The sequence below is a fragment of the Schistocerca cancellata genome, chromosome 8 (assembly GCF_023864275.1).
Source record: "Schistocerca cancellata isolate TAMUIC-IGC-003103 chromosome 8, iqSchCanc2.1, whole genome shotgun sequence".
Classification (NCBI taxonomy): domain Eukaryota; kingdom Metazoa; phylum Arthropoda; class Insecta; order Orthoptera; family Acrididae; genus Schistocerca; species Schistocerca cancellata.
Window position 1 is genome coordinate 6,363,552 of NC_064633.1, and position 13,328 is coordinate 6,376,879.

Sequence of the window (13,328 nt, forward strand, 5' to 3'; positions counted from 1 at the left end):
TGATTTCTTGGTATAATTATGTTTGCTTGGTGGAGCCCCCGCTTGTTTTCCTTGGAAATGTGGACACTCCCTGGCGCTGTGGTCTGCTTCACCACAGAAAAAACAGAGTCTGTTTTTGTTGAATGTGTTCTTCTCACCTCTTTGGTTTTGCTTGTATCTGACCGGGCTTGGGAAAAACTTGTTTTTATGACTTCTGCCTACTGCTGCATATGCTTTGGCTTCTTCTAGTCCTAGTGGACTTGAAATCTGGTTCCAGACGCTTCTCTTCTAATTCTAATCTGTTGATGACAATTTCTGTAGTTAATCTGTTTTCGTCTTTTTCTAGACTTCTAATGAGGCCTTCATACTTCTCCAAAGGTAGTCTGAGAAGCATGAAACCTGCAACTGTCTTATCATCAAAGTTGAAACCCCCTTGCTTCACTACTCTGTTGGCAGCAAGGATTTTCGTCGCATATTCATCCATAGTCATATCATCATCTTTCTTGATATTTACTCTCTCATCTTGGATATAGTGTTGAGTAGGCTGTTGTTGCAGTTAATCTTTTCGAGCTCCCCCCATGCTTCCTTTGCTAATTTCAGAGAACCAATTGTTTCTAGGTAGCGGTCTTCGACTAGCATCAGAATGATGGACAAGCCCATTTCATTTTTCTTCCTTTTTTCCGCATCCAACTGATCATAACGCATTCCAAAACCGTATTCTATGCCAATCCATGCATCACGATGCTGTATCAGTAAACGAACACGGATAGACCATGCAAAATAGTTACTGCTGACAGGCGATCAATTTTCACAGATGGTTCCGTCATTATGTACTGTTTTCTTCGCCGTCGACTGTTGTAGAACGTCAAAATACGTCGTCTTCGTCAGTTCCGTCGCTTAATGTTCGTTTTCACTTCGAATTTTTAGACACGCTTGCCACAGAGTGCCCTGGGCCCATAACCTGTTAACTTTTAATAAATATGATATAATAATTATTTCACTAAGAACATAAAATACAGGTTGTCACTGTTTACTCGTGTATTAAACCACATGTTCTATTTTATTCTACACAACACACAGTCTACATAAGACAAAAACCATCACATTTTTGTTCCGCTTAATACTTCAACTTGGCGCGAACTCCCCTCCAAAGAGCACCCATACAAGAAGACAAAACAGAAGGTACAAGCCCTCTGGAAATGGCGCTGTATTCAAACTGATGTCTCACCGAATTAGATCAACTGAATTACAACAAAGAGAGTTGATGCATTTGAAGTGTGGTGCTACAGAAGTATGTCGAAATTTAGATGGATAGAAAAAAGATGAGGAGGTTCTCCATAGAAAAGGTGAAAAAAGAAACATATGGGCAACACTGACAGGAGTGGACAGGATGATAGTGTAGATGGTAATGGGTAAAAACGGTAAAAAATTTTATTGTCTTCTACTTACATCATTTTAATTTAGCCGCAGGCAGTGGTGTGAGCAGTTAAATAAACTACTCCACAGTACTTGAGGCTGGCTCCCACGCTATTATGCCAGCCTACAGGCGCCACCATGGTGTTGCTGAGTGAGAGATGCCAACTTTCTGCCACAACTCCCCAGTGGGAGGCCCAAGGGCTATCATGTGAGGTACTCAAGAGGGTCAACGAAGTAGTGGCTGCAACAGTGGCAGATTCTCTTGCCTGCCTGCTTCCTTACCCTCTGAATGTGTCCACCAGCATTTCCTATTGAGGACAAAATACTCTTTCCATGTGTGATTCACTCCATGGCCATAAACAGTTTTCATGAACATTGTATCCCTTAGTGCTAGTTCTTAGGAATAAAACCCATTTTTCCCTGAATCTATTTCTCATTTTATGTATGGGAAAAACAACCTGGATGCACACCTGACATGTACAATAGAACTCTAGTTAAGAGACCAGGTAATAATTTCTACAGTACTACAAGCAGCTGTAGTGGGTAAAAATTATAGGACAAGACAGAGATTGGAATACATTCAACAAATAATTGAGGGTCTAGGGTGTAAGTGGTATTCTGAGAAGAAGAGGTTGACACAAGTGTAGAATTCGTAGCAGACCACATTACACCAAACAGAAGACTTGCCTTTCCTCAACAGTTGTTGTTGATACCAGTACAATTTTTCGAATTTTGACAGGTCAGTATTATCTCAGCTGCTTTTCCGAAAACTTCCATATAATTTTATACACAATATGTTGTATTGCAATCTAAAATTTATGAAAAGGAATTAGTTTATTTTCGATGTTACAATCGATAAGTACTAGCTCTAAATGTACAATCAAATTTTTTTTAGAAACATTTGAAATTAAAACTCATTTGGCACACTAAAAATTTTAGTAACTAACTACGCAGTCTAGTACTATTTACTATGTCATTTATGAAATAATAATCGAAATTAATAGAAATTCATTTGTCAAGAAAAATTGTAAACCCTTTGGAATATAGTTATTACCACAGAGTGTAGTAGTAGTAAGCACGCCTCTTAAGTGATTGAACGTATTTTCGTATTTTGGACAAACAATGTAATTTTCGTTTTGTTAATGTGAAAAGTCAAAAGACTGTATGATATATTAAAATTTGATAAAACTTTAAAAATACTGCAACAACAATCTTCAAATTTATTTAGATCAATTCAACCATGAGGACCTAAAATGTGAGAATATCAGATCCGTAGACAAGAAGAACTGGAACCAATTCTACACGAAAAGCTAAATAAACTAGAAAGTTTATTGTAGTCTTCACTCCTCTCAAATTTTTTTATTGTGGAAAATACCTAGAATTAGGAAGGAGAGGGAAATTACAAACTGTTACTTTGGCAAGATTGTGATCAATTCATTTATGCTTTCTTGTTCAGTCACGAACTATTGTTCAATTTCTAACGAAGTTGATATCAATGGAATGTTAATTCATTCTCTCAATCATTGGTTGTGGTTCGTAGGTAGACTACAGTCGACAAGAAGAACCTTCAGAGATGTAGAACAAGTCCACATGTATATCAACAAAAGACAAGTAACCATGAGAAACTTAAAATGTGCACTGCAATAACAATAAAATATCATTGCAATACTCAATACTATTTGTTCTTCTGTCAGCTAAATGGAACCTAGCAAATTAACAGAAAAGTTTTACTTGGCAAAAATCTGAAGTTTCCTTGGTTACAGTAAATAGTGCCTGTTACCTTCTGCTGGTAGCTTACAGGTAGATTCATATCTGACATCAACAAAACGTAACTGCAGGCGATTTCACCGTCAGATGGTGTCTTCGCGCTAGACAAAACGTCATGTCAGTGCCACTTATCTCGGCATAGATGGTGAAAATTAGGTTATAAAATACCATCTGTGATATAAAAGAATGGAAATATAGGATTGGAATCCAGGTAGCAGCAGTGATAAAGTTTGTTCATGAATAAAGCGAACTGTACAAAAGATGTTCTTGTTAAAGTTTTATTTTTAGCTGCAAAGAACTGAACAGCAGAAAAAGTATCATCCAACCATTTTGAAACATTGATGTTTCTTTCCTGCCGAAAATATGTAAATTCAAACACATTTTCAAACTATGTTTATACGGCGATATATACAGTCAATTTGCATTATTCTGCATGTTTTTTACATGTTTGTGAAAATAACATAAAAAACCAACTGCAATTTCCTAATTCAGTGAAGTTGAGTTTTCACTATCAAAAATAAGTTATGGTGTATAACGAAAACCGCTTCATGATTTTATGTTCTTATTTACATTTAATTTCAGGTATTTCTCCTCAACTCAGCGGAAAAAGTATCCATGCCGTTATGGAACACTTGTATTGTATCACGAAAACAAAGCATAATAATAAAATAAAGACTAAGAAAATACCAAATCACGAATCCACTTCTATAACATGAGTGTGCGTAGAGAAAAAAAGAACTCTGACGTTAGCAGAAGACGATAGCTATTCCTCCCAGATCAAATCAACGTCAAAAATTGGTTCCCCGGAAACCTTGACTTTGACCTCCCGTTCCGTGCTGTACTTTTTCCTTCCGTTGATGGTCTGTGTGACTACCAGCATTTGAAAAGCTTCGTAGAATGGTGGCACCCGTCAGAAGGTCTGAGGCTACAGTCCAGTGAAAATGACATTTCGTTCCGTCAGGTGTGGATCGATCTTAAGTCGATTAATAGTCAACTGAGGTGTGGTGTACTATCTTCAGCTGGTATTGTGATCTTTGAATTGTAAACAAAATTGTGGCACTGTGTACACTGTACAGCACGTGTTTATATTTGAGTTTGAGTGTGTAGATTACTAAAACCTGACAAGATGGTGAGAAAGAAAATAGACAACAGAATAAGAGTTCTAATTGAAAATGGAGTGACTCTAGGACACAGAACAATGTTTGTTGTAGTTGGCGATAAGGGTCGTGATCAGGTTGTTAGACAGTTACGAAATGCAGCTATGAAAATAAATATTAATTATTGGTCTGTCACTGTCATATCGTTCATGAATGTGCTGTTTCTCCTAGGTTGTTATATTACATCATATGCTCTCGAAAGCGACTGTCAAGGCAAGACCAAACGTATTATGGTGCTACAAAAAGGAACTTGGATTTAGTAGGTGAGTATGATTCGCTCATAATAATCGATTTTCCATAGTTATTTATTTATTATGTTTTTCATTTTTTTATGTGCCACAGCTTAGGAGCTGTGTACTATTGAGTGAAATTGGAAACCATTATGTAGAAATTAACTGAGCAGTGCCATTATGCATTTAAAGCTGTTTTCTTATTATGGTTCAAATGGCTCTGAGCACTATGGGACTTAACGCCTGAGGTCATCAGCCCCCTAGAACTTAGAACTACTTAAAACTAACTAATCTAAGGACATCACACACATCCTTGCCCGAGGCAGGATTCGAACCTGCGACCGTAGCGGTCGCGCGGTTCCAGACTGTAGCGCCTAGAACCGCTCGGCTACTCCGGCCGCCAATACAAGTCACTTAAGAATGAAATAAATATGAAGTGCAAGGAAGCTAAAGCGAAATGGCCGCATGAAGAATGTGTCATAGAAAAGCCAAAATAACCTAACTAAAAGTAAGGGTGGTAATTGAGCAGTCTTTTTGGCAGTCTGTAGAGATTCATTCTTTGGATATGGCCATACAAATCTCTTCTTTTTGTAATCAAATATCTAATTTTTTCAGCCTATATAAAGTTCACTATGGTCTCTATTCTATTGGAATTGCCCTTCAACTGGTCCCAAATTTTTCCTTTTTTTATTTCTGTGGTTTCGATTGCTAATATCAACTATTTGCTTAAAGATTTTGCTGCATAAAGTGCTTAGCTGGATGAATTGCTGTATAGTAGCATCACATTAATCCTGTGATGAGCTATTTTTAATGTATTTATTTGTTCTTCAACCACTAAGCTGAATGTTTTGTACTAACACATTAGCCACCTGCTTTTTTGTTTTGAGAGATGCGTGTTTTTATCTCCTCCTATTTTAGTAGAGAGTGGTGGAGTCAACCTGTATGATGGTCTTTTGAAAGTTGTCTTATAGCTATTTATCTGTGTATTTCTGAATATTCCTTCATTGGTCATTCTGTGTTTCCTCATATAAATTAGTCTGTCCAACAGTTTGTTGCAAATGGGTAGCAATGTTGTGACATATGATGGATATTTTTTTAGTCATCAGTCTTCTGATTGGTTTGATGGGGCTCGCAATTAATTCCTGTCCTTTGCTAACCTCTTTATCTCGAAGTAGTGTTTCCATCCTACATCCTTAATTATTTCTTGTGTTTTTACCCTCTAGTACAATAGAGTTTATTCCGTGTTGTCAACATAAATGTGTCATTCTGTCCCTCCTCCTTGTCAGTGTTTTCCGTATATTCCTTTCTTCATTGATTCTGTGGGGAACCTCCTCATGCTGTTCTTATCAGTCCACTTAATTTTCAACATTCCTCTGTAGCACCATATCTCAAATGCATTGATTCTCTTCTGTTCTGGTTTTCCCACTGTCTACGATTTGCTATGATGCAATACTGTGCTCCAGACGTACATTCTTAGAAATTCTTGCTCAAATTATGGTCTGTGTTTGATACCAGTCGAGTTCTCTTGGCCAGTAATGCCCTCTTTGGCTGTGCTGGTCCACTTTTTATGTCGTCCTTGCTTAGTTAATCATGAGTAATTTTGCTTTCTGGGTAGTGGAATTCTTCAGCTTTGTCTACTTTGTTATCACCACTTTAAAGTTAAGTTTCTTGCAATACTCATCTCTGCCTTTTTGCTGTTTGTGGTGCAGTAAGATGTTGAGTTTATTGTGTGGCTTCTTTTGTTAGGTATGGATATGACTGTGAAATACAATAGCAAGACATTGCGTACGGAGAAGGGAGAGGACGTGATGTCTTTGATCAAGTTTCTCCATATGTTCGGACTGTTGGCAGAGAGTGTGAGAGGTTGGCGAGAGTTACGACATCTCGGACCAGGGACTGTTATATGTGGCAGTGTCAAAAGGACAACCTTTGGCGCTCCATCAGACACAGTACCTGGTTCGAGAAATATAGGTTGGCCATGAGAGAGATTGTTTTGATAACTTACTAATTTTGTAATAGGTCCTCTATCAGCTTTTGCTCACATGAGACTGGACTGAGTGAGAGGACAGTTTTAGATTGGTTTTCTTTTTGTAGGGAAGTATTTTTGGAATATGTAAAGTATAGGGGTAAGTTGGGTGGGTCGGGGTGGTGGTCGAGATAGACGAATCTCAGTTTGGGAAGAGAAAGTATGGGAGCGGTAAGTCTCTGGTTGGTTTATTTGTGTCGGGGGGGGGGGGGGCTGTTATTTTGGGAGTGGGTATGCGGATTGTATTTTCAGGGTTTTGGAGGGGTGTACAAAGAGGGAATTGGTGGGATTAATTGAAGAGTATATAGAGGAGGGGATTACTGCAGTGTCAGATGCTTTTTCATCATATAGGGGGTTGGGGAAGACGGGTTATGGTCATTTAGTTGTAAACCTAGTTTAGAGTTCAAAAATTATGAAACTGGGGCATACAATAGAGGGGTTTCGGGGAAGGTAGTTAATTCAGTCACAGGGAGGGGCAAGAGGTGCTCTTCTAACCTACAATCTCATTTAGATGAGTATTGCTGGCGGAAGAGCGTCCCAGGGGAGTATTGTATTTTTCGCATCTTTTTGAGGGCAGTTAGTAAGATGTACAGGCCTTGGGTGGTTAGTTGAGGGGGTTTTGTATTGGGGGGGGGGGGTTGTTTTAGGAATATGTTACAGAGGATCTGTTTTGTTGCAGTTGCTTTGTGAATTATAATGTGTGATTGATTTTCGTTTATTTTGTGATTTTTATTTGTTGGCGGATATTTTTTTTTTGGTTGGGGGGTTGTGATGTTTGGGGGAGGGGATGGGGTTGGTAGTTTGTGGGTAGTTTGGATGTTTGTGTGTGTGTGTGTGTTTGTTTGATGGGGTTGGCTAACTTAGTGTGTAGCACCAGAATTTTTTTGTGATAAGTAGCTGTTTTTTGGGGTCTATTGTTCGCGAGTTGTGATGTTATCTGGTTTTTTTTTTAAAAAAAAAAAAAAAAAAAAAAGGAAGGGAGCTGTAGATACCATCACTGTGATTTTAATGTGTGCTGTTACTTCCTTTTTAGAGATTTTGTTAGAGCGGAATGTTGATTGGTTTTTTTCTGTTATTTGTAATGTAACAAAAGATCCAGTTTATTAATTCCCAGTGTTGTAGAAAAGTTTGTTCAGCTACCTTTAAATGTGTGTACCTGTGGTCATTCAAACAATTCCTAAACAAGAAAGACAGTTGCGAAATTACCAGAACTAATACAGAAGGTGCAGCAAAGAGAGCTAATAGCAGTCTCAGTGACAGACAGTCCTTTCGTCCTGGGAAAAACAAAGATGATTATTATGAATAAGAAACAGTTCTTCTCAGAGCAAATTTTAACAATACTAAGCATAGATATAGGAGGCATTATGAAGATGGAGCAGGGTCATTTCGTGTCAGTTCAACCAGGGGCTCCAGCTCATAGTCTCAGATTTGACTGAAATTCAGTACTCTAATTCTACCATGTGTGGAACACTTGTGTACAAAGTATTAGTTTCCCCTGCCAATTAGTTCCAGAATTATGACTTGTGAAAGAAGGTGGCGTGACCCGGAAATTGCAACTCGCATCTGGCAATCTATCTTCAGACCCAACTTCATGTCTTAATAACTTTGGAACTATTCCACACAGTCCAGTGAAATTTTTACAACCCAGTAACATCCATTTAGAGAACACACTCAATGAACCTAAACACCAACAACATATTTCTGAGGGAAAATAAAAAATTCCAAAATGTGATTAAAAAATGAAATACGTTAAAAGGTACATATTGTAGGTGCCCTCTATGCCAACTATAATTCACTCAAAAAGGGTATAATTTTTTTGTGGTAAGCTTAATGTGGCCTAAACACACACAGAACTCACCATGCCCATATCAGTCACAAAAACTGAGTTTCATGCACAAGAAAATGCAAAAGTTTGAAAAATTACCTGAAAAACATGGATTTTCGAAGTGTGGTAGCACAAAAGGGACAAGTGGTATCCAAGCCAAATTTCACACACTGCATAAGTAGACCATAATGATACATATCTCAAAATTTCAGCATGTTATTGCAAGACATTTGTGTACAATGGAAGTTGACAGATGTATTTGGTGATGTGGCCATTGTTCCACAACACAATTTTGTAAAAACATATCGTAAACTGTTCTACCTCTTCTTATCCTCTCCCACAACAGTTTAATCACTAAGCAACAACATATAGACAGATTAACACAACCTATCATTAATGTTTACTGCACCTTAACTACTAAAAACCAATCGATTGTGCTTCGAACGGAAGTTCTCCCACACTTTACCTACTGTACTCTGTACATTGAATGGCAAATTGTACTGTCTTCCTGACACTGTGGTAGGAACCGGAACTGTCATAAGAATATGTTCAAAAGGAATCCAACACCTGTCTGCCAAATGTGGCCAATGAAATGGTCTTGCTGGTCCTGCTGGTGCCATGAAGTTCACAAATACATCACCTTCTGCTTCACACTACTCTGCAACACATCAAAACTACCATTTGTCATCATAAACAGCAATAACATAGCAACCTGGTTGTATGTTGCTGCTTTTGCTTCTGAATCTTGAGTCAGACACATGTGCATGAACATATAGTTATAACCGGACAGTCTGCTCATCTGCACATTGTCAGATTCCGCTGAAGAGAAGTGATGATGGCTCCTTGTGCCTGCAACAGTTTTAACGTGTTCTAGTCTGCTTTTTAGCAACTCTTCCACTGATTTCACCTCATCTTTTGAAACATAGAATGATTGTATGCCAGAGATATGTTTCTGTACCCAGGTGAATAACTGAAGAGGTGTTAGAATGTCACATTCTGTAGGGGCTGCAGACTAGCTCATGATGCCATGCGCTTAATGGTAGCACCAATACCATCACATACATTTTTACCATGACTTGCGAAAAAATTCCATTCTGTGTGAATCTGAAAATAATGGTAATGCATGCATAAATTTTTGAGATTTTTGCAGTTTTTGTACTGACTAGCTGCCTCATCACTGAAGTATTTCGCAAAATGTATGTGAGGCAGCTTTTTTTCATATATGCCATGACAGTGCGAATGTGGGCATGAACTGCAATGGCATCATGAATTAAACAGTCACTTAAAACGAACAGGTTCATGACAGACACATCACCTGATTCACCTCTATAGTAAATTGCAAATGGCTGGAGAGTTGCTTGACTGTTGTCCCAATGATATCCTTGGATGGCATCTTGAACTATAAATGCATTATTTTCAGAAAAGTGTAGTAGACCTATTACTATAATTTCACCCCATTTCAAATATCCTTACAAAACTGGAGATAAGCCAGTTGTGCTGTTGCTGTGAAGCTGTGTGTGGTCAGTTCGTCCATTTTTTGACAACACATTTCAACAAAGTTTTCCACTGTACTTTCCTTTGTTTCAAGACTTGTGTGATCCATGTGTGTCCATTGTTTATAAGAAACAAGTTCATCGTCATCCATAAGGAGTTCACCATACAGTTTGTTATTCATGTGTTCTGCAAGATTTCAAGATTTGCCTTACCAGGACACTTTTCACACCTGTGTGTCGTGCTCTGGTAGGAACTGATGTCACACACTAGCAGCTTCATTGCACCTTTGTGATCCGGGCCAGAATCCTTTATAGCAGCAAACATCAGCTTAGCATTTTGATGGGTCTCACATAGACAAACATTGTGTGTGCCCCTTGCTTGTACAGGCACAACCCATTTTGGCCGAAGATTGAAAAAAGATGATAAACCTACTTTGGCATTGGGATACTTTTCCTTGAATTCTACATATAGTTTTGATATGTTGCATAGCAACAGTCTTTTTTGCATCTGTGCATGTACATTTCCCATTTTCACCATACAATGTTTTTTTTCCAGGCATTATTTGGCTGTAGTCATTATTTTCATAAAACTCCGACACTAGCACCTTTATTTCTGAACTCAATTGCTTGCTCTGAGCCTGCTGAAGTTGTGGGAGCACTCCTTGGGTTGCTTTTATTTTCCTAGCTTGCTTTACCATATATGTAGAAACATTGAATTCCTTTGCATTGTAGTCAATAGATCATCTGGAAGATACAAGGGTAAGAATAGCTACTTTTTTTCTGGCATGTGGATATGGCACATTTTCCTTTCAAATCGTGCAAAATTTTGTCCAAATCAGAGCATTTCTGGCATGATTTCTGTTCCTTTGGAGCAGATAGTTCTTCCTCATCCACCATTAGTGTGTCAGCTATTTTGTGTTTTAATTCCATTTGAGCTTCTTGTAGTTTTCTTCTACCATAGCTGGGCCTGTCTCTTTTTCCCAACTTTGTGTCTCTTCATGGGAGACAAACCAAGACCAATCACTGAAGTATTTAATTGCTCATCTGCTGTGGTTGTAGGTGGCTGATACTCTTCATCACTGTCATGTAAATTATCAGAATATTCTTCATTTTTTAGCAGTGTAACACACCTGGAACATAACTTTTGTCCTGGTTTCATGTTAAGTCCCATGCACTGATTCACTTTCAATACTGATTTTATATCAATTTCTCTGAGGCTACACTTCACTGTCTTCTTATGAATCCAAAATGGATCAAGACAACTTCTTTGTAGGAAAGAATACTTATCCAGAAACACTTTCGTATAATGATAACAAACACTAAAGTTTCCTGGAATTGTACTTCTTGTGCCCACAGGGTGTATCCCAGATCTCCATAGCAGCAAATCTTGGTTCAATTCATCCAGATCATGCAGTACAAAGCGAATGCTACATTTTGTTCCATATGTTGTTTTATGACATTCAGATGCCTGTGCTCTACCAATACTGCAACTTGTTTGAACAAAACCACCACTAGTACACTCTTTTGCCTCCACACTGACTTTCCACAACAATACTGACCAATCTGAACTAGAATCTTAAAAACATGAGTAACCTGTAATTGTTGCTTGTTTCCTTTGTTGTTCCTGCCTAATAATGACTTGTTCTGTCCCTGAAAACTACCATTGTTTAACTTTCTGTTGCCTAATGGTTCCCAACAATTGCTGCAGCTTTATCTGAAACAAGCTGTCTGCATCATCACTATTACTTGCTAAATCGTGTTAAAAGAAATGTAACCAAATACATCTCTTTCAACTTTTATTGTACACAAATGCCTTGTAATAACAAGCTGAAATTTTGCCACATATTATATTATGGCCTTCTTGCAGTGTTTGAAATTTGACGTGGATATCACTTGTCCCTTTTGTGCTACCACACTTAGAAAATCCATGTTTTACAGGTAATTTTTCAAATTTTTGTATTTTTGTGTGCATGTAACTCTGTTTGCGTGACTGATATGGGCAAGAAGAGTTCTGTGTGTGTTTAGGCCACATTAAGCTTACCACAAAAAAAAATTATACTCTTTTTGAGTGAATTATATTTGGCATGGAGAGCACCTACAATATGTACCTTTTAACATATTACATCTTTTTGATCACATTTTGGAATTTTTTATTTTCCCTCAGAAATATGTTGTTGGTGTTTTGATTCATAGAGTGTGTTCTCTAAGTGGATGTTACTGGGTTGTAAAAACTTCACTGGACTGTGTGGAATAGTTCCAAAGTTATTAAGACATGAAGTTGGGTCTGAAGATAGATTGCCAGATGCGAGTTGCAATTTCCGGGTCATGCCACTTTCTTTCACAAGCCATAATTCTGGAACTAATTGGCAGGGGAACTTAAAATTTTGTACATGAGGGTTCCACTCTTGGTAGCATTGATGCGCTAAATTTCAGCCAAATCTGAGACTATCAGCTGGAACATTTTCTCGAATTGATTGACTTGACATGGAATGACCCAGCAGGATACTCCATCAGAGTTCTGCTAAAGTGATAATTGCAACATATGATAAATACAAGGATGACAAAACAAAGAGACCAACAATAGAGAGTAGAAACTTACTTAATGATCTACTGCATGTGAAATGTTATAGTATAGTTTAATTAAAAACTCGGTTAAATAGTTGATTATTGATTTCACCCAAAATTATTATCCTGTAATAAACACGCTGGAACTGCGCTGTGACATCTATATCGAAACCGCCAAAAAAAAAAAAAAACTGCTATTTATATTTCAGCCACTGAATAGTTTAAATTCACGTGCAGTTCAGTTATTGATTGGCGATTTTAATAACTTGGCATCTTGGGAATATGTAGGCAACAACATGAATGGTCTGTGAATTAAGAAATGATATGAAACTTCCGTATTCATTCAGTTGCAGAGTATGGCAACATGAGTATAACCTTGATCCATATTTTGTGAGCTAAAGAAAGAGGAATATTAAGTTAGTTGAAAATCCTGTTCCCAATGCGCAGCATTGGCCGTTTGGTCTGTTAGTATTTTCAGCTCTGAAAAGAACATTTATTTCTTCCAGAATAATATTTAATAGGGGTGGCAGACAATGAGGGTTAGGGAATGTGAGTAGGTGATAGGACAGAGGGGCAGAAATTGTTGGGTGGAAGGTGTAAGGACAGTAGGTTACCATATGTTAAGGCTGGTATAATTCTGGGAGTAGAGGATTTGTTGTGAAGATGATTATCATCTGCTGTTTGGTGGAGGGGTATTCAAGTGGCCTCAGCTGTGATACAGCCATTGAAATTGAGCATGTTATGTTCAGCAGCATATTGTATCTCAGGGTGGTCTACCACACTCTTACTCTTAGCCACAGTTTGGCAGTGAACAGCTGGTTAGTAGTCGTACCAATATAAAAAAAGCAGCACAATGATTGCAGTAGAACT

General features: G+C 37.9%; 1 protein-coding gene across 1 annotated transcript in view; it reads left to right on the forward strand.

Annotated features, from left to right (window-relative positions):
* The first annotated feature begins 4,195 nt into the window (after positions 1-4,195).
* The window catches only part of LOC126094919 (RNA cytidine acetyltransferase), an 84,422-nt gene continuing 75,289 nt past the window's right edge, over positions 4,196-13,328 (forward strand). Inside the window, exons 1-2 of the mRNA XM_049909566.1 lie at positions 4,196-4,396; positions 4,491-4,582. Coding sequence (XP_049765523.1) covers positions 4,289-4,396; positions 4,491-4,582 — 200 coding nt within the window. The 5' untranslated portion in view covers positions 4,196-4,288. The remainder of the gene's footprint in view (positions 4,397-4,490; positions 4,583-13,328) is intronic.